The sequence below is a fragment of the Anser anser genome (assembly GCF_964211835.1).
Source record: "Anser anser genome assembly, chromosome: Z".
Classification (NCBI taxonomy): domain Eukaryota; kingdom Metazoa; phylum Chordata; class Aves; order Anseriformes; family Anatidae; genus Anser; species Anser anser.
In genome coordinates this window covers 7,803,706-7,827,500 of record NC_139723.1, presented here as the reverse complement: position 1 = coordinate 7,827,500, position 23,795 = coordinate 7,803,706, and the positions used below count along the sequence as shown (strand labels likewise).

Below are 23,795 nucleotides of genomic sequence, written 5' to 3'. Positions count from 1 at the left end.
TGATCTGTAAGTAGCCTTCCATGCATAGCTGTTAAAGTTTGAAACACCTGCAGCTGAAGCAATTTGAAGAAAAGCCATTAGTCTGCATGGAGGAAAAATAAAGTGCTGAAGTTCATATTATCAATGATGCTGTGTTGGAGCAGCCTAAAAGATTTGGCTTTTAGTCTATGCCTAGTGCTATCCAAAACAACATATAAAATTCTTTGTAAACCAATTTTAAAAGTGTCTTGTTTATTCAGAAGCAACTGTGTACTCTATTTGTTCAGAGAGTAGGCTCCAGTTAATTGCAAACCAGCCAACAGCTGATTTCTCCTTAGAAAGAAACATTGACTAATATAGATCATTGGAAGCCAAAGACCGAAGGGACAAAGTGCTAAAGATAAACAGCTCAATCCTCAACTGTTCGAAGGCCTCAATAAAGCCTCTGATTTACTAATTTGGGGCGGGACTCTGCTGTTCCCACCTGCAAGCTTGTCTCAGATCCTTGGCTCTGACATGGTGAGGTGCTGATATGTAGTGTGACCTACTGTGCCCTTAAGGAGGAAAATACTGGCTTTCTTATGGCCCTAATCAATCAGTTTCTCTGAAGCTTTTCTTTATAGTAAGCAAGGGAGGAAAGAAGTACTGACTGCTCTCATTTTATTGAGATGTTGAATTGGAAAGAGCCTACATAGACAGTATTGCTGAATCTTGAAAGGCACTCCAAGGTACTTGTCTGTTCTAATTGACTCCTAGGTGCTTTTTAGAGTGCTATAATGTGTTCCTGAATTCAGTAATTTAAGTTGATGGATAGACTACTTTTATAGCTGTTTTTTATTCAGTGGTTTTTGATAAGCTTCAGTAGCGACTGGACTGTTGAACAGTGAGAGTGCCAAAATTCAGGTGGCTGTTTTAACAGTTTTGAGCATTAATAGAATTCGTATCTATGTCCCTGCCTTTCCTGGCAAAGATGTGAAAGTGCAACTTTAGAGTTTCAATTCTCCCTCATTCATCTTTGTATTTTGGCTGTCTTTCGAACTGAAAAATATCACTTGGTAGAGGTGTTGGTAAAGTCTGAAAAAGCAGTAGCAGCTTCTGCAAGCTTGTGTGACCAACTTCTGTGGAAGGTCAGTTTCCAGGTTGGGGTGGATTTTTCAGGCTCCTTTGTCAGTACGTCCACAGTTACTGTGTCCTGGATGAGTATCTGGCCCAGAGCATCTCAAACAGCTGTGATATGTTCTGTCATGTTTATTCTCCAGTTGTATGTATAGTCATTTGAGACAATAACCAAAACAGAGGAATATTTTGGCATTCCTTTAAAAAAAAGACAAATAGCATTTTTACTAGGACTGCATTTCAATGTATAAAGGTAAATTCTTAGGTAAGCACATGTCGGACAGTCTCTTTGAATTTTGCATGTGTAGTGGTTAGAACAATGAATTATCATATTAAATAATTTTTAAAAAACATATCTGGATATCAGTTTGAAATTACTTTTCATCTTTAATTGTTTCTACAATCTACATTTAGAGTTTGGAAGATAATGTGTACAGTAACAATGGGAGACATCATCTGGTTCAGCCTTGATCCTATAGTAGCCTCCAGTTTGTGTTTATACAACGTCTTCTCCCATGGAAATGACAAAATAAAGGTAGATTTAGTTGGAGTTCTTGAAGGTGTGCTTTCTTTTGCATTCCTTGTGGGTGCTGATTGGCAGCCAAATGTTTACAACATGGTGTTTTTTTTTCCTGAGTATTAATTTGGGGACGGGGAGTAGGAGAATCTTCTTCAAGTTTACTCGTCTTGTACCCCTCAGCGTTCACCTCAAGGAACACCCTGGTGCAGAAACTCCAGTAGGGACATGGGCACCCTTTACAAACAAGTCCTTGATCTGTGAAGAGTCATGTACTTGACATATTGAAGGCTGATGGGAAGATGAGAGAATATAGTAAGAGGGCGGATGAAGATGGGAAGGTGATGTCTTAGAAAGAGGGTATTTTAATTTACTTCAGTTCTTGATGTATAGAGGAATATATCTCTTTTAAAGGCATTGAACAAAACAGCTTGTGAATCCCATGAACATGTAGCTGACTTCAGGGATCCGAGAAGGATGTCCCAGTTCCTTCCCCTGCCGTACATATTTCAGTAATACACTTTTGTAGGTTTGTTACTCAGCGTTGCCTTTAGGGTGGGTGAGATGCGTGCTTTCAGCTTGTAGTAGGTGAATAAAGAAGGTGCTTTGATTTCCTTTCTCTCTCTTTTTTTTTTTTTCCCCTTTCATTAGTGGTAGTTTTTCACTGCTGGTTGGTTAGATAAGTCCTTAGCTATTTTTTTGCTCACACTTTATCTGTTTGTGGTTTATTGGTTTACTCCACACTACACCATACACTATGGAGGAGTTATGAGTTATGTTTTTAGGATATTTGGGGAAGAGTTTTTTTTGCCTTTTTTTAACAAACATTTTTTCAAAAATAGGTAGTAAGGTACAATATTTTTGTTTGCAATGATGTTTGTGTATGCCATGTTGGTCAGACTACTGTTTATGAACATTTGCTCCTTCTGGAGAGGAGTAAATAACCAGTGTAAACTGCCAAGAAATCCTTACACTTTTGCTGATGAGTTTGAAGAGTTGAGTGCTTGGAGATCATAAGCAAGACTGAGTGCTGCTTTGTAAGGCAGCCTCTAAACATAGCCAATGCACATCTCAGAAGGTCAGTGAGCACAACGGAGGAGTTGAAAGCTGGGAGAAAAGGGTAATGTTTTTGTTTTATGCTTGCTTGTAAACTTCTTTGTTCAAAGATGCACAACAAAATGTGGGAAAGCTTGTCAACTGTACTTTGCATTTAGTTTTTAAAATGCAGAGCAATCTTCTGCACTGCATCTCCTCAGCACGCTGGTTTTTATTTTAGTGTTGTGCCACAGGTAGACAAATAACGTGGAAGCTTTCTCAGTTCTGCTTATGTACTCATCCCTTAGTTTGGTAACAGCTCTCTTAAGAATGATGTCTAAAAAAGATGTCAATTCCTAGCTGTTCCATACTGCTCATGTGAAATACTAGCACGTGAAGATGGATGTGTGGGAAGCATACTATTATGATATCATATGGGTTTTGTTTCAGGCCTTGGAGACCTCATTAGAGCATCAAAAACAATAAAAATTCTTTTTAATGAGCAACTCTTTACTTCACTTTTTCTCACTGAGGACTGGCACTTCATCCTCTTTATCATCATATAAATAGAAAATCCAGCATTCTTTGCTTTCTGCTACAAACAGGAAAGGGAAAAAAAAGCCTCTGGTGCAGGTGGTTTTCACTGACTGCTGCTCTGCTTTGTGATAAGAATCAAATGCAACACACAAAAACTCCCTGTTAAGCTATATATTTGCATTAGTAAGTTGTATATTGTCTCTCTGGGTTGCATGCAACTGTTTCACAGCTTTTAATTAACAAGCAATTAAAGTCTTTTTATAAGCAGTGTCTTTTGGAGAGGGATTTTTATCAAAATATTTTATAAGAGACTCAGTATCATTCCAGAACAAGGAAAAAAGGGAAAGGGAATTTGGTGGGCAAAGGAGAATACATGTCTATATGCTTAAATATACTATGCACCTTACTTGTGCTTCTTGTCATGTATTCTTTATTGACCCATACTCAGGCAATTGGTGCACTACAAATCTTTAAAATGACTTTCATTCCATAAACAGTAATTTAAGAGGCCTTGTTCCAGGCTTCTGTGCCCCAAATATACCATTTTCTGTTCTTGTTTACAGCTGCAGAGATGTACTGTATGCTTTCAGAAATGAGCAGTGTTAGAAATAGAATATATATTTTTTGGACTTAAAAGCAATATTGAAAAATTAAGTAACCCTTTAGTTTCTGGCATTCTTTCTGTGAATACAAACTGAGTACGGCATCTGTAGTAGTATGAATGGTGCTGTTTTATGGATGTAAATAGTAAAGTCATCCCTCTTGCTGTTGTTGGAGAGAGTTTATGATGCCTAGCTCTATACATGCATAATTTATCTCCTACTCCTACTTTGTCTTTTTAATTCTAAACTCTTTTGAAGTACATTCTAAACTGAAGTTAAACTTAAGTTTTAAGCTGAAAAATGGAGTTAGCTCTTTGTTAAATTAATGATGAAAATGTAATGTGTAGTCCATAGTGCTAGAAATACCTAGTGACTTGTTTAACCAAAATTCATCCTGGAATTTACAGCAGACACCTTACCTGATGATCCTTTCATTGTTTAGAAATGTGATTTGTTAAGTCTACGTTGACCTGTACTGTGGTTTAATTAGCCATCAGAAGTATCTAATTTGTTATTGCATTAACCTTGTTGATATTTGTTGTAAACATTTATTGTTACAATGTAGTTGTTATCTAACTGCTAATGCAGCGTTATGCTTGAAAAACAAGTCATACATTCATGTATTTTGCAGCTTTTGAATTCTGTGCACTGTCTGGACAAGATAAAAGCATTTCTAAATGTAGCTGAGCAGAGGTCAGACACTGCAGGCAACTGCAGTTAAAGCTGCTCCTCCTTAAATGAAAATACCAACTTTTTGGGAGGCTAGTGGTAGTTCAATCTGCATCTAGATTTGCCTCAATATCTGTAAGCCAGGAGCTCCTCACCAGTACTGCTTTAAGAATAGTGTCCCCTCAGGGCCTGAACTGAGGCTGATCTTGATTACTTACTGCTATATGTCAGATGGAAAACTAGATAGAGCTTTTAATACCGTACACCTGCCCGAGCAGGTGTAGTCAGTGCATGTGGTTTAAATGCCTCAGTTACGTTTTTCTTACTCTTATCAATACATGCTTGTGTGCGTGTGAGTAAGCATGTACTTTTTCATTCACTTCCTTCTGTTTTGTTTTTTTTTAAAGCCCCGTACAATTTAATAGCCCCAATAAACCTCTTCAAGTACTGGACAGCATGAAGCATTCTCGATGAAAATATTATGAGTCAACTTTAACTTTAGAATTGGCTGTTTTTTCATTATTCTATGGAGCAATTGACAAATGCAGTCATAAAGACCTTGAGTACCATGGCATTCATTATTGTTGGACTGGGATACGTATAAATATATGTCCTTCTTTGGAAGGTTTTATGTCAGCTCCAGGTTGTGCAGTCGCTTTGATATTGAGAAAAAAAAATAATTTACTATAGCATCATAAACTTATTTATCTGCAGCATCTGTTTTTGAATATAATTTCTTTGGTTGTTGCTGGCATTTACTGCAGTAGATGCTTTGCAGTGGAGCTGAGTAGCATTCTTGCAAGTGACAGTCTTTCAGCTGCATCATGATAGTTTTTAATTATATTCCATGTGCTGTGTGTTGAGTGATAGTAAACAGTGAGGTAACATGAGGAAGTGCTTGTGTATGACAACTTTATGTTCCCCAGCTTCCTGGCTGACACATGGTTTCATAATTGGGGACTATTCAAATATATTTGATCGTTGGCACTGTTATTTACACCTTAATTATTTTAATCCACTTTTCTATTTGGACATATCATCTGTTATCTAAAAAACTGAATTTTGTAGGAAAGTGAAATACCATTCTGAGTATGCTTGTACCTTTCTTCTTCTTCGAAGCTGGTTACATAAAACTGCTAAGCATCTCTGAAAATAAGTTAATGATTATAACAAGATTATTTTATTTCCAAAACAGGTGACTGGGAAATGGAGAAAACTTTGAACAGAATTCATCCAGTTTCTGATCCAGAAGCAGTGTATTTTCTACAAGTATCATGGGAAAAAGATTTAGGCACTGGCTTTGGCATAATACTTACTGATGGTGAATGTGCATGGACTGGGACAGGTAATAATGGAAAGAAAAAAGTGTTTTAAATTGTTACTGTTCTTCATTACAATTTTTAAGTAGTTTTTAGACCGTGACCCACAACTTGCAGCAAAAAGATCTTATTAATATTACCTCTCCTCACTGATGGTGGGGGTAGATTCATGATTTTCTGGGATGTGTTCAGATATCTTTGAAATCTCGAAACCTTATGTCTAAAGTAATACTAATTCATTAGCATACAGCTATACAATATTTTGTTCTTGCTTGCTAGTTTTCTTGCCGTGATATTGCAGTACCGTATGTGTGTTCTTCAGATCCTTGAACAATGGTTAATGCAAGTAGTATTTGCACATTGTAGTTCATGAAACATTTAATTGCATTTTTTTAAAAAAAATTAATAAGATATTAATAATGAAAGGTAGTTGTACTTGGTGCTCGTGTGAATTCTTGAGAAAAATAGGGGACAAGATTTATTTTTCCCCTGGGGATAAATTACTAGAAAAAAACCTAGCCTGTGGCATTTTTTTCCCATGCAGAAATCTGAATAATAAAGTGGGTTTTTTCATATATGCATGTTTGTCTCATTCATGCCTTGTGAAAGAAGGAAAGATTTGTGTGTTACTTTAGATGTCAGGTACTTGGTCCAAAGCACTTCTCTCAGCAGCAGAAATGTTTCAGAGGGAGGGAAGAACGATATATTTTACAGTGTAATACAGGCAAAAACATTTGCTTGATTCTTTTTCTAAATTATAAGAACAGATAACTTCCTTCCTTTTCGCTGCCCAGAAGTTGTTTCTCCCTGGTACTTACTTAAGCCAAAACTTCAAATAGGGCAGCCGTTTTATAGTGCTTTGTCTGTTGTCTTGTGTATTGTAGGAACCTTAATCATTCAGTAGCTTTCCGTTGAATACAACTTTCTTTTATTTATTTTTTCTTTCAAACCTAGGAAACAAGGCTAAGTTAAAATGTTTGTGTGCATGTATAAAATCTGCTCTTTCACATTCCTTTTCCCATTTAGAACATTCTGTAAATAAAACATTCTATAAATTAGTGGTTCCTGCATAAGCCAAATACATATATTCAAATACTGGCTCCCTGTAGTCTGATGTGAAAGTTTTTGTTTTTTGATTTCACAGTCAGATAGTCAAAGTATATGTTTTCAAAATAATAGAAAAGGTGTTAACGTTGATAAACATTTAACTGAGTATTCCAGTATTTCTGTTTAAAAGCTTTTGTGGTTGTTCTTGTATCAAAGGAAGTTTTTAACTTCAAAATAAATACCTTAAAATTCACAAAAAGCTAATTCTTAAAATCTGTTATTTCTGCAAATGAAACCTAGTGTTACTTTAACAGGAAAAGTGTAGAAAAAGTATGTACACAGTTCTCATTTCGTAAATTTCCTGCATCTGGCAGAATTGCTGGATGATAATTTTCCAGAATGGAGGACCAGTGAAAGCAAGATGACCTCACTCTATTAAACAAAGGGGAAAGAAAAACAGTTTAACATTAGCATTGGGTACTCATCCAAAGGAGAAGGGCTATTATTTCTTTTGCAAGAATCTGATCCATTTCTCAGGAATTCATATAAAATTTGTAGTCTTTCTAGTAATTTCATTGGGAATTGAAATTCTTGTGCATCTGCTGCAGAGATCTGTCTCTTCATACTCTCACCATTGCTTTTGATCACTTTTTCTTAGTTATTACATCATATTTGAGACTGCCTAGATTCGAAATCTGCCGGCTTCGAAATCTGGAAGGAGAAAAGGCAGTGGTCAGAAAATTCTTGCTGGGGGAAATCCCTTTTGGATTTCTCATGCTGTGGATTATTTTACTTGGCAAGATCTACCAGGAAGTGAATGAGAGTTGCTGATGGAGTTGTTTTTTACGGTTTTTGTATATTTAATGTGATGATGAAAAGCTTTGGGAGTCTGATTTGAAAAACAAAATGAAGTAAAATCTTGAGGGGAGGAGAAGCACACAAATATGCAGTATGATCTAGTATATTCACTCGGTATTGTGTTAAAGAACTGCAGATATATACATTTATAAATTTCATGTTTTCCTACAGATTGATTTGTTTTTCTGCTAATTTTGTAAGAGAAAGGAATACACAGCATGCAAAAGGAATACAGAGGCAAAGCAAGAGGAAAAAAAATCCTAGTGCTCTATTACAATGTACTAGTATGCCTGTTTTTTGGTGGCTTTCTTGTTTTCATTAAAAGTTTGTCTGATTTTTCTCAGTGTTAATATAATTGTTCTAGGCAAACAATTGTATTCTCATGGATTTCCAACTTATTTTTTCTGCCTCTCCTCACCCTCATAATGCAAGGGATACTACGTTTCTGTTCGTGCTATTTCTGCTTTAAGAGAAATAATGAAACACTAGTGGCCTTTTCTACCTTAATGTCTAGTGTCCTTTAAAATAAATAAGCTAGTTAATAACGAGTAGGAAATGATTGGTGGCTGTAGCTTCAAGCAAAACAGAAATGTTTTAGTGTTAAATTTCTTGCCTTTCTCTCCCACTTTGCCCTTGCTATTTGTAGTGGATTGTTAGCCTTACAAGGTAAATGTTGACCAACACTGTAGACCCAATTCTTCACTGTCTTGCAGGCTTATTTTTTTTACCTGTTAGTAATTGTACTGTATCATTTTTATATGAACATTAAAAAGTGTTGCTTTCAGTTTTAAAAGACGAGATGCAGCAGGCAATTTTTGTAATCTTTTCTAATGACATTTGTTTCATGCTTAAAATATATTTTAAAAAATTTACAGATGCTTTCTCTACTAGATCCAAAAAGAGTTTAGACTTGTTCCTGAATTTGAATATGATTGGCTTGGCTTAGAATCAGGTAGGGCAGAACTGATAACAAGTGCAGTGGTGAGGGCAAATTTACTGCTTCAGCTTTGGCAGCCACACGTGTATGTGATGGTACCAAGTCCTGTTCCAAAGTTCCTATCTGTCAGTCTTAATGTGTGAGGATTGATACACAGCTGGTTTTGACTTAACAGTGGCTTGTTTGTAGGTCTCCCCATGTTTGCAGCGCTGTATGCTGGCTTCTCTCTTGTTCCTGTCCCCGTGTGCCAGCTGCACACATATTTGGTGCACCAGTAGGGAGGCTGTGATGTGGCATTGGAGCTAAACGTTTACAAAGCAGAGTCTCACTCAAAGACCAGTTTGTAGGACAAGTACCAGCTGGCAGAATGTGGCCCTCTGTCTTAGCTCCTCTCTCCTCAAGAATCAGGAAGGGATTTCACATTAGAAAAAAAGATGGTTGAGTTGCCCATGCTGTGAGGGTTAAAAAAATATATATTGTTGCATTTTTTTTCTCTCTTCTGCCTTCCCACTGCCTTTTCTCTCGTATTCTCTTTCATAAAGGTATTTAAACCTTAACTTAGCACAAAGTAAGCTGCAGTCCTCTTCACTCTGCTTGAATTTATCTTGTTAGACTACGAAAACAAATTTGAAAAATATAATGGTAGAATAAGTAATACCGTGTTCTTCAAATGATGCTAATAAGCTAAATATTCAAATTGTTTATATTTTATTATGTATTTCAGTGCCCAAAAGATCATCAGTATTAGGCTGTATACAAAAACATCTATGTATGGTTGTCTATTACGTTTGCTGTAACAAACAACAAATATAATTTCTATTTCAGGAAGCATTCTTTTGGGAAGAGCACGTATTTTGAATTTACAGATCTCTAGGGATATACAGTTATAATATACCCCACTGCCTCCTAACCTGTTTTTCCCAACCTCTGATATAAATAGTGCAACTTAAAATGTAATGGTGGAAACATCTTTCCTAATCTAGGAATACTGGTTATGAGGTTAATTTATTTCTGTTTTTTATTTAAAGCATTTTCCAAAATACTCCTGTACTGTTCTTAGTGTATTGTTGGAGATCTGGTAAAATGCCATGTTCAGGCCTTCACTTTATGAGTGTGACAGGTTTGCAATTTTCTCTTTAAAAGAAAAAGAAAAAAGAGGAAAAGAATACTCAACCTCAGGCATTGTGTGGTTACAGTACATGGGGAACTTTGTGGCAAACTTTGGACTGGCATGGTTGTGGTATACTTCACATCTGACTGTAAGAAAGACCGACTTGCTCATATTTATTGAGCCTAATTCCAATATTTATTTGTTACAAACAACTCCGAAGCAGTTCAGTTCCCCCTGCATGCTTTTGCTTTCTAGCTTTTAAAGGGTCTAACACGTTTGAATCTGCCTAGGGAAAACTGCCTAAGGTATAGCTGATTTTGATTCTGGTGCTAATTTATCACTTTAACTGAGTGTATCTCCAGGCTTAGATTTTCCGCAGATGGGAGTACTTTGTCCTTGTGTCAGCTGTTCATTTCTTTGCAGTGGTGACATTAGTATGCTGTCTTTTGCCACCTTTTTTCCATAGCTGTTAGCCTGTGTCTTACAGAGTAGTAGACTGGTACATTAGTGTCTGACCTGCCTTATCTGGTTTTACTGACATACAGCAATCACTTAAGGTAATTAGTAAGGTAGTAGTTCTTTTTTTTGTGTGTGCACAAATAGTTGATGTGTTTGTGAATATATGATCTTTCTAATTGGTAATGCTGTAGTATATCATGTTATTTAAAAAGAAAAAAAAATCCCCTTCTTTGTCTTCCCAACCCCTCTTCCTTCCCACTCCCCCCCCCCCCCCCCCCCCCCCCCAAAAAAAAAAGGGGGGGGGGGGGAAGGCCTCTAAAGTTGAGGGTGGCCTTTGGCTGCAGTGATTATTAGATGGTGGTGTTCAGGATCCTGAGAGGAGTAAACAGTAAAAGGCAGGCTCACGACCCTAGAGTTCAGAAAAGCAGACTCTGACCTGTTTTAGGATCTCTCTAAAAGAATCCTATGGATTATGACTTTGGAGAGGAGAATGTTTCTACAGGTTTATCTAGTGCTTCTTCTATCAGCAGCAAAAGGAAAATGAGGGAAAATGTCAAGGGCAGTTGTCCTTCCTCTCTGCGCAGCGCTGGGGAGACATGTGATGCTGTGACCAGTTCTGGGCTTCCCAGTACAAGAAAAACATTGAACTTACTGAATTGAATCCAGTGAAAGTCCATCAAGATGGCTGAAGGGCTAGAGCCTGCATTAGAGTAGAAATTGAGAGAGCTGGGACTGTGCAGCCTGGAGAAGAAAAGGCTCAGGGGGATCTTACGTGTATCAGTACCAGAACGGAAGCAGTAAGGGTGGCAGTCAGGCTCCTCTCAGTGTTGTCCAGTGACAACATAGGAGGCAATGGGCACAAATTAAAATACCAGAAATTGAAACTTTTCTACCATAGGGTGGTGACCAAGCACCAGAATAGCTTGCCCGGAGAAGATGAGGAGTGTCAGTTCTTGGAGATATTCAGTATGCAACTGGATGTGGTCCTGAGCAGCTTCTAAAGCCGATCATACTTTGAGCAGATTGGACTAGACAATCTCCAGAGGTCACTCCTAACTTCAGCCTCTCTTTGATTCTGGATCTAAATTAAAATTACCGAAGATGCAGAATTAAGAAATCCTGAAGCATTTCAGGATATAACTTCACAGCAAATAGTTATACCTTTACCCCTCTGCTGTACTTTTAATGATGGATAGATTTGATAAGTAGTGCTTTCTTTGTAGTATGAGGTTAACTACTATGTCTAGATGAAAACAGAAGAAAAATGAGGCAATTTAAACAGGTTTATTTTTTCTTGAAATGCTGCTCTGTTTCCATCAGGACAGTTTCAATATATGTGCAGGTTTATGCCTCACTATGAAGTTAATGTCAAAGGCATTTTTATAAAGAAGAAATAATGTTATTAATAGGTTTTTAAGTAGGGTACATTTTTTTTAAGTCATTTGCAGTTGTGTGAAGGAAGTGTTTTTGTTTTCAGGCTGTTACAAACTAATTTCCTTTTTCATATCTTGCTCTTTCAAATGCTGGGCAAATGCTAAAAATGTCTAAGAGGAAGTAAGGATAAAGGACAATCTAGAGCAGTCTTCCTTGGAAGATTGGTCAGAAAGGAAGGAAACAGTGCTGTGAGTCAAGGAAAGGATCTAAAATACTGTATCAATAGGCTGTACAGTGAAGTATGCATTACATGATGGACATATTTCTTTTATTTAGAGTCTTTGCAGTTCAGGAAACTGCACTGTGACACAAAGGTTATTTATTCAAATTAACATATGGATCTCTAAAAGTATTGAGGAAATTGTAGAATGAAATAAAAAGGAAGGAAAATAACCAAGGGCTTAGGTGGTAAAATTAAGAACTGTTTCTTGTTACTCCAATGGAGAGAAGATGAGTCTTGTTGAGCTGCATTTTCAGTTTAAGGGTTAATGGAAAGAAGATTTAGGAAGAAATAAACACACAATCAGAAGCTGATGGGAAAGGCAATCATGGTTCTTGAGGACAGTATGTCTATAATTGCTCTATTCCGCAGCAAATTCAAATGTTCTTTGTTTTCAAAAGAATGGAATAAAATTTTCTTAATAGACCAAATCTAATAGAAAGTAGAGAGACATCCCCCATTTAATGGGCCTTGTGTTTAAACAGTAAGTACAGCATAGATTCACCTGCCTCTAGGTCTATCTTCCCTTTGTAAATTGACAATTTATTTTGTTTTAAGGTTGAGTTAAAAGTTTGGGAACGTAGATTAAGAGTATGTGAGGAGACAGTGGCCTACCTACTGCATTTTAGGGTTTAGGTTACACAGTTTCAAAGAGAACTAAGAGGGTACAAAAAATCATAGTTGGAACATTATGCTTTTTTTTTTCTATTGTAAGGTTAGTATTCTAAATAACTCTAAGCGAAATTGTGAAATAATGGTAATAAACCATTTTCAGACAGGAAAAAACAGGCACAGAACAACTTATGGAAAAAACAGTATTCCTGCTGCATTTTCATTAGTGTATGGCACATACTGATACATGTCAAGGAAGGAATAGACTAATATTTGCCTGTCCCTTAACATTTGTGAGCATGTCTGTGTATGTATATAAATGTATGTATATGCTCACACATGAATATTTATTTCTTAAAAATGTTCTTTGTTATAGTGTCTGAAGCTGAAATTTCTAGGGAGGCTTCTGACATGGAAATGAATAGAGAAAAGTATGTTGAAGAACTGAAGAAAGCATTGATACTTGGAGAAGAATCAGCTGGTAAATACAACTTCGCTATTTCAAGAGATGAAGAAAATGCAGCGTGTCACTTCTCCTATGAAAGAAATCTGAAAGATGGCTCTGTAAGTACAGTTAAATGGTTAAATTATTGTTAAACTATGAGAAGGACCTTCTTGACACATTTCTATATTTTATTAGGTTCTTTAAAGTCAAATAGAATTCTGACACATTTCAGATTGAATAAATATGGTGAGCTTCTCTATGGGTCAAATTGGAAACAAGCATGTAGTTCCTGTCAAAGCCTATCAACAGAACTATTTCTGTGGTACTGCATCTGAAATGCTACTGAATAAGAGTATTACTTCTCAAACTTATTTAAGTTTTTGAGTGTGTGTGTAAGCAGGGTATGACTAGATTTTGGCTTCAATTTATTGTTAAACTGATAAGTTCCAAAAGCTGTAACTTTGTTTTTAACTCCTAACTTGGGAAGCATGCTTCCCTATTCAAATTCTGACCTCCAGTGTATTTTTACTGTGCTTGTTTCTTTCTCCTTTTTGCCTATACTAAATTGAAAATAAATTAAAAAAAAAAAAAGCTTAAGATTACTTTCAAATGTGAAAACATACTTTAAAAATAAGTTTTTCTATTATTTTAAATATTTTGAAAGCTAATGCTAAAATGATTTCCTGCTTAGAACTACATCAAATCACAAGTGGGAATGCAGTTTCATGTTGGTTTCTTGGCTGCAGAGGAAAGGACTCTTAAAGCATGAAACAAAGTAGTATTGTCTGTGTCTTTAGACACCATTGGCTGTTTCAAGTTGTGGTTTGGTGTTGAAGCTTTTCTGGGGAAGAAGCTAATCTAAGGAAATCCTGCTTGCACCTACTCTATTTTTCTCCAGAATTTAATCCTATACTGTAACCAAGGTTTGTCACTGCTTCAGTTGTGCTGGGATGGCTGACTTCTCAACCACATCAGTGAAAGAATTTGGGTTTAAGGAGCAATAGCAGTGCTCTGGTAGGATGAATGCACTGATCAAGTTCAGGCTCAGGGCATAGTTCTGGAATCAGTTTCACCAGCACTGTTTATAGGGAAGAAAACTGTTGGCAGAGAATGAAATCAAGGTTGCAGATAGAGAAGAGTAGGAATGATTTAGGCTGTGTCTGTAATTCCATGGAAAAAAAATCAGCATTCATTCATTCCCAGAAGCAAAGTGTCTAAGGATTATCCTACCTGCTTTGTTTAAAAAGTTACTGTTTCAGACCAATGAGGCATGCCTTGCTCTTCCTTTGGTTAATTTTGTCAGGTTTCAGCTTTTAAGAAACTAAGAGACTGACTTGTAACAACAACAACAAAAAGGAACCAAAACCAAAGGAACTACCTTATCTGGGATGCTTCCATTGAAGCGAGGGTAGAAATGCCTTTTTCTCTAACTTGGAAATTGATAAAGAATCCAGTGTGGGAATTAGATACAAGCCTGAAAACGATGAGAAAGTTTATTGTAAATTGAGGGCCATTCATACTACCTAATCTGTAGCTACTCACTTAAGTGCTTCAGAAGCCAACATCAGTGCCTTCGCTTTGCTTTGCCAAGTGGAGAAAGAGAGATTAAGTTGAGTGAAGTTAGGCTTCTTAAAAGGTTGCTTCATTGTAAGCTCATACAGTTTAGGAAACTTCAAGCACAATTTGGCTCTTGAGTAAAGTGCCAAAAATTAGGTGATAGTATTTCAATCTGCATTATCGCTTTTTCTGTGTATTTACCCAAGGCCCTACGGGCTCTGTACCACCTTCTTGACACTTCTTGTGCACACACAAGGCTGAGTGCTGTTCACAAAGGGTCTAGGCTTAAGTACTGTATTGCAACAGTATTACAAGGTTAGGACCAAATTTTACTTAGAAAATAAGAGCAGTAATTTTAGCAATCCTGTTTTTCTTCTCTGTGTCACACATAATATATTCTAAATACCAGACAGATGAAATACATACTATATTTTATTAAGGGAAAATATCTTCATATATGTGGGCCCACCTAATATGTTTCCATCAATTAAGGCTTATGAGAAACTTAATTCGTATGAAAACATCTTTATGTCAATTTGGGAAAATAATAATCTGGCCAAAGTAATTGAAAATACAAAGTGTCCTGATTGCTATGTATGCATTTAGGCTTGGTTGTCAAAAGAATGGTTTTGGAAAAAATGTCACTTCTTGGGTGAGAACACACCTTTTTTTTCCCCCTGTACTAAACTAATGCCTACAAATAAAATTGTCAAAGCCTTTGTCAGAATTATAAATATTTTTAATGTGCATAATAGAATGTTTCAAACATTTTGTGAAGTCTCTGGGGAAAATTCATGCTGTATATCTCTTGACAGCTTATTACGAAATGATCTTGCTGGGCTTTATACATCCAGAGGACTGAAATTCAGTTAAATGTATGTTTACTGGAGAGAACACCTAGAGAGACTGATCTGCAACTTAAACACTGAATTTTAGTCATGTTTATTCCTTACCATTTTTCTAAAGGGCATCTTTTCTGGCAGGTTTCACAAATTAAAACTTCCCCCATCTTGGGAACTTCTTTACTTATTTTTCAGGGGGTGGGATGTGGAGGGTAGGGGAAGGATGTGATGGAGCTATTGGTTGAAAAGTACTGCATTTCCTTTGTTAGCTGTACTACTTGCAGTCATGCAGAAAGATTTGTTAGTCTTTGTGCTTTTACTAAAAAATGCGGACATAAAAGGAAAGGAAGCAATAATTTCAGATTTTGACAGTAGTGCACATCATACTTCTCTAAAACTTCCTACTTCTTCTCTCTTATCCCATTCTATTACCAATCCCCACTGTGAGAAAAGTCCATTCAATTATCAGGAATAATTAGAAAATTACTATTCTTAAGTCACTATAGTTTTTACCCTTTGATATATAACAAAGGGAGAGATTACAGATAAGTATGTGTGAAGATGTTGTTGATTAGGTGTTTGAATACTGGAAGTTTTGCTTAGTCTTAAATAAGATGGTTAGCACTTTTTAGTTTAAGAAAAAAAAAAAGCCTTGTGAAAATCCTTGATGTACTTTGTGGGCTATGAAATGGGCATCAGATCATGCAGCTATCTATTATTGCAAATATTTTCACCCAATGACTACACAGATGCCTAAGAATCAACTTCATGCACTTGGGAAATCCATTTGCCTTTTGTTAGAGGTATATGGATACTTGTATACACAAACTTGTTTATTTTGACTGCTTTTCATGAATTGTGTCCTGGTCTTTTTATAGAAAAGGTGATAGACACAATATGTAAGTAAATACTGGCCAAAGAGTTTGTGAGGTATAGATCCATGATGTGTATATCCCAACTGGAATGAGCATGTTACAAGCACCTTAAAGAATACACTGCTGTAAGTTTTTGCAGCTTGTAAGACAAGTTGCTTCTTATTCTGAACCCTTGTTAAGAAAATTCACATTTATTGTTAGATACCACAGTTCAAGCGAATAATCTCAAATCACTTTCCTGATGCATTTATAGTTTGCAGTAGTTAATAATAGTATGGTGTTCACTAATTTTTAATTCACAGAGAGAATGTCTGAGAAGGCAGACAAATAGCAATAAACTACAACTAATTATTTGTTTTGTTTTTACATACTGCATCCATGTGGGAGAAGCATATTGCTACAACCCTGTACGCTATCTTGGTGTATCTGTTCATCCCTTTTTTTTTGCAAATATCCGCACATTTGAAATACATCCTGTATATGACTAGCATGCTTCTTATATGTAGAGACCAGGAACTCAGTAAAACAGACCTGATTTGTCATAAATTTAAAAAAAAAAAAAAAAGTTTTCATATGGTAGGTAGTAAATTTTTCATGGTTTACTAGTTCCATCAGAACTTAGTGTTTAAAATTTTAAGTCTAGAAAAGCTGTGTACTTTACTGGTCTTTAAAGATCAGCACTTTAATCATTGACTGATGTGAATTAAAGTTAGCTTTGTTAACAGTATCATTTCATTTTTCTCTTGATGAGCATATTTTTCAGTTTCAGAGTTAACAGTTGGGAATTTTTTTACATATATATTAATGTAATTTTCAGGAATTTAGTGAATTTTGAAATCTGTAATACTCTGTTTTCAATACTCTGCTTTTCTGTTTTTTTTGTTTGTTTTTTTTGTGTTTTTTTTTTGCTTGTTTTGTTCTGTTTCATTTTTTAAGTGTGCTTGCAGGAATGTTTTCCAGTCTTCTAGTGGGTAATATCTGTTAGTGACTTTGTACTAGTGACTGGTAATAGTCATTCGAGAATGCTAAAATATACAAGACACTGAAATTTATTTTCTATAGCTGTATTAAACTTGTGTTGTGAAATAATTTTAACCACTTTTGGTTTCAGCTTGCTGAAGGTGTACTTCCCTAAAATTTTAGTGCCAAAAGTGTATTGGGTGGTGTAGAGGAGTGCAAATAAGAATAATGGAGTGATATTAAGCAAAGGAAAATCTAGACATATTATTAGGAAATATTTTCTAATGTTGAAATTTGTTTAACTGTTGAAGCCTTTGCCAGAGGAAGTGGTAGCAGCCCCATTGCATCAGTCACTTAAAACTGGACAAAGGAATGGAAAATGCGTTGTAATGCACTGTAACTATGGTGCATTGGCAGTACAATGTATTACATGACTTAATGGGTGTTCTTCATTTCTAGAACCTGTGAATCCCTGCTTGCCTGCCCAGACTGCCATACATGTGAGCTCCATCAGTCTGTGATGCCATGAGTACTTTCACTAAGGAAGTAATATTCATGTCACGGCCCCCCCCAGCACACGCATGTGTGCACACGCACAAACACTTGTGCACAAAGGTTGAAGAGCAATAGGGTGGAGGATGTGGTTTCTGCAAGTTGCCTCATGAAAACAGGTTTATCACCCCTCTTCAGGTGCCATAGGTTGTTTGTGCAAAGCTTGTTGTGCCTTTTGTTGTACAGATGGAATGTTTGACAGTGGTAAGACTGACAGATGATTCTCCACTATAACAATAAATGCTGGTATTTTAAACATCTCACTGAGGTAAAGTTACAAGCAAGCCCTTGAGGATCGGTTTGGTTTTCCTTTCCTAGCTGATAGGGAAGAATAATTATCCTTTATTTGCTTGTGGGCATAAATAGGTTCAGAGATAAAAACATGTCTGTGGTTCCTAAAAATTACTTCCTTCTTTTTTGTACTGGATCATTAAGGTTGAAATTACACTTGTTAGCCAGAGCCCTGTAATGAAGGCCAAGGAGAGGTGCAACAGCTTAAGGGGTGCAAGAAGGCAAGCTGCATCCAGATGTGAAATTCTTTTGCCAGTGTGCTGATTTTATCATCAACATAATTAAGTGTCAGTGGAGTCATTTACAGCATATGTGTAGCAGTCATTCAGAAGACAACAATTTATAATCTATTTCACCTGTTGCTTAGTTGATAAACAGGTAGGTTCCTCCCAGGAACTGATGTCTGCTACCAAAACTGGATACTTAAATGATTGCAAACAGTCCATCACCGTTCTGGTTGGGTGAAACTAAACCTGTATCTCCAAATCCTTATAGAGATGCCATATGTTCAGCATTATTTATATATTAATCATTTTAAAGATGTATGTAATGAGTGGAGCTACCTAGGTCTTGATTTTTGTTTGTTTGGTTTTGAATGGATGGAAAACTTCCCCAGGTAACAAAGAATTCATACCCGATTTAGAGGAAATGTCTATACAATGTTTATTTTTTAGTGTCATAGTAGCATGGTATTTTAAAAGTATTAGAGTAAGAATCACAATTTAATATAAAGTGATTTCATATGGATTTTAGGACTTTAATGCTTAGCTTTTTGAAACAGTGGTTGAAAAAGTTTTAGAAATACTTGTCCTAGCCACATCTCAGCCTGGTGTAGCCGAGCCTAAAATGTTGCACCTTTAAAACCTCTGATTTGTTTTGTGATTTATCGTCCTTATGACAGGTGGCTTTGCCGCAGAGTATTCAAGACTCTGCCCTTAGGAACTGTTTTTGGGGTGGTGAGGGCAAAGTAGACTGTTAAGAGTCACATTAAAATAACAATGGGTTTGGTATACAGTGGGACTTGTGTGTCAAGCCAGCTGCAGTGCAAAATAGGCCACACACACAGAGAGGGGCCATTGAGGCTCGGCCAGCTAAACTGCTGCCACCTAAACAAACACCATCACAGAGTTAGTGATTTAGCGCTTGATCTAAGTAGGTGACCACTTGGAAGTAAATCTTTCCAAGTACTTTAGCGAGTCACTCCACATATAATAAATAATGGAAATCCGGCAAGATTTTTTGTACTGGCAATTAAATTGATTAAATAGCCTTTGATAAACAATTATTTGAGTGCTAGCAGTCTTCTTTCTTACAGTAATGTGACAGGCTCTGTTTTTTTCTTGCCTTTTAAGTAAATTTGTAAACAGGGAGGATACGAGCTTAAGAAATTCCACCTTAGATACAGTACTTTTAATAATTAGCTGATGGAAGAGATGCTGTTATTTGTCTCTTCAGTTTCCTGTGGCTGCTTTTCCATGGTCAGTTCCTTGAGTTCATTATGAGTTTACTACAACTTAAAAATACTTAGAGCAGTTCACATTAATGAAAATTTATCGCATACTGAATGAGGGAAGTAGAATTGGCAGAGCTCTTTATGCTGTCCAAACTGTCTTGGTTCAAGGTTTGAATAGTTACTTTGCTCCAAATCACCAAGGATATGTTGTTTGGATAACAAAGGTCACTGAGAGTTCAGATTGTTTCCCAGGCAATTCAACTAACTGCTCTATTAAAAAGGAAAGAGGAAAGCGTACAGAGAGACAAAATGATTGAAATGCAGCTCAGTGTAAAGGCAATGACTCTTCTGTATCATTTATATCTATGTCCTTGAGGATTTAATAACATACACTTGAGTAAGTTTCTCGGAAGCTCAGTTCAGGAACAGCATGTTAATATACTGTACATAAAAACATAAGTATCTTTTATGTAATCTCAGACTTCAGTGCTATGTGATTTTTCCAATTTCACCTGATGTGTACCTTTAGGAACTCTTTAGATCTTGTAGGTACATTTTAAATGCAGAGGGTTACTTTCTGTAGACTTATGGTTAAAAATAATAATAAAAAAAAAAAATTAAAAAAGGATTTTTTTTTTCCAACATTCATACATATACAATATTTGACAAATCTTCTGGAGAATTAGGCTGTTATATTTTGTTTTAACTATGATTATAATCTTGGTTTTGGGAAGTGTTGGGGGAAGTATGTTTAAAATAAAGTAGCATATACCTTTAAAATGAGAGATTGTTGAAAAAGGAAGAATCAAAGGCTGCAATGAATGAATGCTCCTCCAATTTCTAACTACCCATCATGATTTTTGGAATTCACTGGAAGTATCCTATCAAACAAAAGTAGTAATTTAACTTTTTCAAGGCCTATTGTAAATAGCACTATAAGGGGTATTTTCTTATTTCAGGAGTGCCATAAGGGTGTAAATATATTTAAAAAGTTATAATGTGTTCTTATCATAGCAAAATAACAGATGTTTTGATTATTAAAAAAAATGTACAGTTGTCCTTTCTTCTTCCTAATGTTATTGCGCTGTCTCCCATCCCCTCTCAGTTCCTTCAGATTTCCCATTTTGGAATACCTGCTGTGCATTTCAAGCCTCTGTGTAGACATCAGTTGTTGCTTTTACTTGTACAGCTGAGTCAAAATGCTTTCATTTTAGGAGGAAAATCCTTAAATCATGGGGTATTGACAAGTCTCAGTTTCCTAAGAAAAATAGGGAAGACAGTAGATGCTCTGGAAAAGAGATTACTGTGTACCGGGTTTTAAAACTTTACTCAATACTCTAGTCTCATATTTTCTGTAAGGATGAACAACAGTTGGAGCCTGAAGAATGGCAAGAATCACACCACCTACATTTCTTTTTAGAAATGTTTTTGCAGCTCCAGGGGAAGCATTCATCTTTCTAGTTGCAAAGGCACAGGAAAAAACTAAATTTCAGGATAATAGCATGTTGTTAAATTTTTGATTCCCTGAAATAAAACCTTTACCAATATGAAATAATTGAATTGATATGTTTGAATTCTCAAAGCTTTGACAAACTGTTTCCAGGTAATTTCAACACACATATTAGCTCTTGTACAATTAGTTACAGAAATATTCTTGAAACAAAAGAGCAAGTTCTCTTCAGGATGTACAATATTTACAATAAAGAAAAAGGACATTTGGAAATATCATTGTATAATATGGTGCAGAAATAAAGTAGCTGTATACTTGCAGTGAGGGATTTTTTATGTTTCCTGTTCTTTTCTTACTTTATGTTGCTGTGAGGTCAAACACATGCAACTTTGTTTACTTACCTCATGAAATCTTGGTATATTAGTAATTCTGGAAAAAAAAAGAAGTTTGCTTCGAACAGTGAAAACAAGTTCCTAATTTCATTGCCTGATACGCAAAACAAGGTCAGCTGTTTCCTGGTGGAATAGTACTAATCTAATTTTGATACATCACTGTAAACTGCCTTGTCTGACTTCAGAATTTTACAGAATGCTAACTCCTGCGTATTAGGTGCCAGAGAGTCTGAGGAGTAAGTTTGTTTTTTATTAGCGAGGACAAAGTCGAAGGTTTTTAATTTGAGATTTAAACTTTGAAACCAAATAGATATAAAATTTCTGGTGAATCAAATTTTCCTTTAGAACTGTTGTGAAAAGATAACTGGAAAGTACTTTGGAAGATGGGTTCTCTGTCAATTTTTTTGTGTATGGTTCTCTTATAGAAGGAAACACATTTTCCAGAGAGGTAAATACAGTATACAATTTCAAGAGTGAGTTTCTAGTTCTTGGGTGGTATCATTCATGGTTGAATTCATGGGTGGTATCATTCTGTGGGGAAACACTTCCCTAAAAAAAGGTTCACCTCATTATCCTTTTTTTTTTTTAAAATCTCAGAGGTCTTGCAAAGTGTTTAACACTTTACCTAAGATTTTAGTTTGAATTGCTTTGTTGAATGTAAAACTTAACTATAAGATATGATAGCTTGCTTTTTTTTGTGTTTTCAGAACACAAATCCATGTCATTCTGCAAGTGTTGTATCACTGGCAAAGGTATTTTTTAAATACTTTTGAGGTACAAGTTTTTATTTTGTTGATAAAAGTCCTAGTACGTCTTCTCAGTGCATGATTTCTGTTTATAGGTTATTAGTATGACACAAATATTTAAGTATAACCAACCATGATGTATGTAGTAGTTTAATCTGCCAGAAAAGATGAGAGTAATACCAATATAAACCCAGCAAGGAATAGATATGAGGGTTGGTGAAGAAAAACTCTAGGTGAAAATAAACCTTAAGAATTTAATATTGAGAGACGAGGCTTGACCTTTAACTAGGATTACAGTGAGGAATTGGTTCAATTTTTTCAAAACAGAGTTTATCAGACAAATCTCAGTCTTGTTGTTTTGGCTCACACTACAGAAAAACCAAGAAAACTAATGCTGGGGAAAAGTAGAAAGAAAATATCTAGGTGAATTCACATGGTCTATATATTTGCATGTGGTGTAAATGAACTTGGTGTTTTATGGAAGCCAGTGGAACCCCTAATGAATCTGTGCAATACTTTCACATAGCTTCCCAAAGCTGTCTTCCTGTGGCCCTGCTCTTCTTATTAGCTGAAAAAAGAAGTATACAGACTGAGTTCAAGCAGTGAGTTCCACAAGCAGAGGAAGGAAGGATCTACAAAAATCCTATTTGTATGCTGCTCTGTTTGTAACAAGGTGGCTTTGGGGAACTTGCTGCCACATCGCACAGGAGAGCCTAACTATCAGAGAGCAACAAGGCAAGAAGCTGCTGTTCCAGATGCAGACTGGGTGGTGAGGGTGACAGCAGGACAGGTGGGGACAAGTCCTGCAGTACCCCAGGCCCAGTAACACCAGCCTGTTTCAGACAGGAGTCCAGAGCACCAGAGGCATAGCCAGGAAGTCAAGTTGATGTTGAAACCAGTAGGTCACCTACAAAATCTAGTGTGTGAGTAAGACTGACTAGACTCAGGGTGCAAATGTGCTCTTAACAGCATTTGCAAAAACTTGCAAAAACTCAGATATTAACAGGCTTGGTGCCACTGGGAGCAAGCCCAAGATTTTTAAAAATGTAGGTTTGGTACTGTATTGTGGAAGCAACGTATTCAGAAGCAACATTTAGAGCTAAAATTGCTTGACGTTTTCCCTTATAACATCTGATTTCTTATAACTCTTCTGAAAATTCTGCTTTCCTTGATGTGCTTTTTGGGATCTTCCTGGGAAAAAAAAAAAAAAATCCCCATTTTTGTGAAATAAATAACCCATCTTACCAAAGTTAAGCTGATGTATTTTAGAAGCTGTAGTAATCTTGTGGTTTGAAGCAGAGGTGTGAAACCTGATGGGTGTGGGTGTTTTTTTTTGTACTAACGATTTATTCCATAGTCCATTAATCATGAAAAGTCATGCATGTTTGGATACAGTTCTGAGCTTTTCAGACATTCTCTGTGCTGGTCTGATTTGACATAGTGATGTGCTGGTTTGATATTTTCATTAACATCTAATTCCATGTAAGCAGTAAGTAAATTTCAGGCTTTTACAACTTCTCAGAATTATAGAACAAATTCATGTTGAGACCATAGTTGGAGCATGTGCTAGTTTGTAGTAGCAGATCCTTGCCAGTGTTTTTCATTGCTGCACAGCTACTGAAAAATATAGTGCAAAAAAGCTGGCTATTATTGTTCATTCTGTCTCGATTGTTGCAACATTTTTATCATTTTCAATCTTTTAATGTGACTTAAACATTTTGGGGGAAAAATGATGGAAGAATATTTAGTGAGATACTAGTAGGAAAAGAAAAATTACATA

General features: G+C 36.1%; 1 protein-coding gene across 5 annotated transcripts in view; it reads left to right on the top strand.

Annotated features, from left to right (window-relative positions):
* XRCC4 (X-ray repair cross complementing 4) overlaps nucleotides 1–23,795 on the top strand; it is a 188,917-nt gene that overhangs the window by 11,425 nt on the left and 153,697 nt on the right. For 4 of the 5 annotated variants that reach the window (XM_083817575.1, XM_083817572.1, XM_083817573.1 and 1 more), the window contains 2 exons: nucleotides 5,651–5,800; nucleotides 12,829–13,016. In XM_083817575.1, coding sequence (XP_083673701.1) covers nucleotides 5,662–5,800; nucleotides 12,829–13,016 — 327 coding nt within the window. In that variant the 5' untranslated portion in view covers nucleotides 5,651–5,661. Of the gene's footprint in view, nucleotides 1–577; nucleotides 708–5,650; nucleotides 5,801–12,828; nucleotides 13,017–23,795 lie in introns of those variants that run through there. The other variant, XM_083817576.1, reaches the window with a different exon arrangement.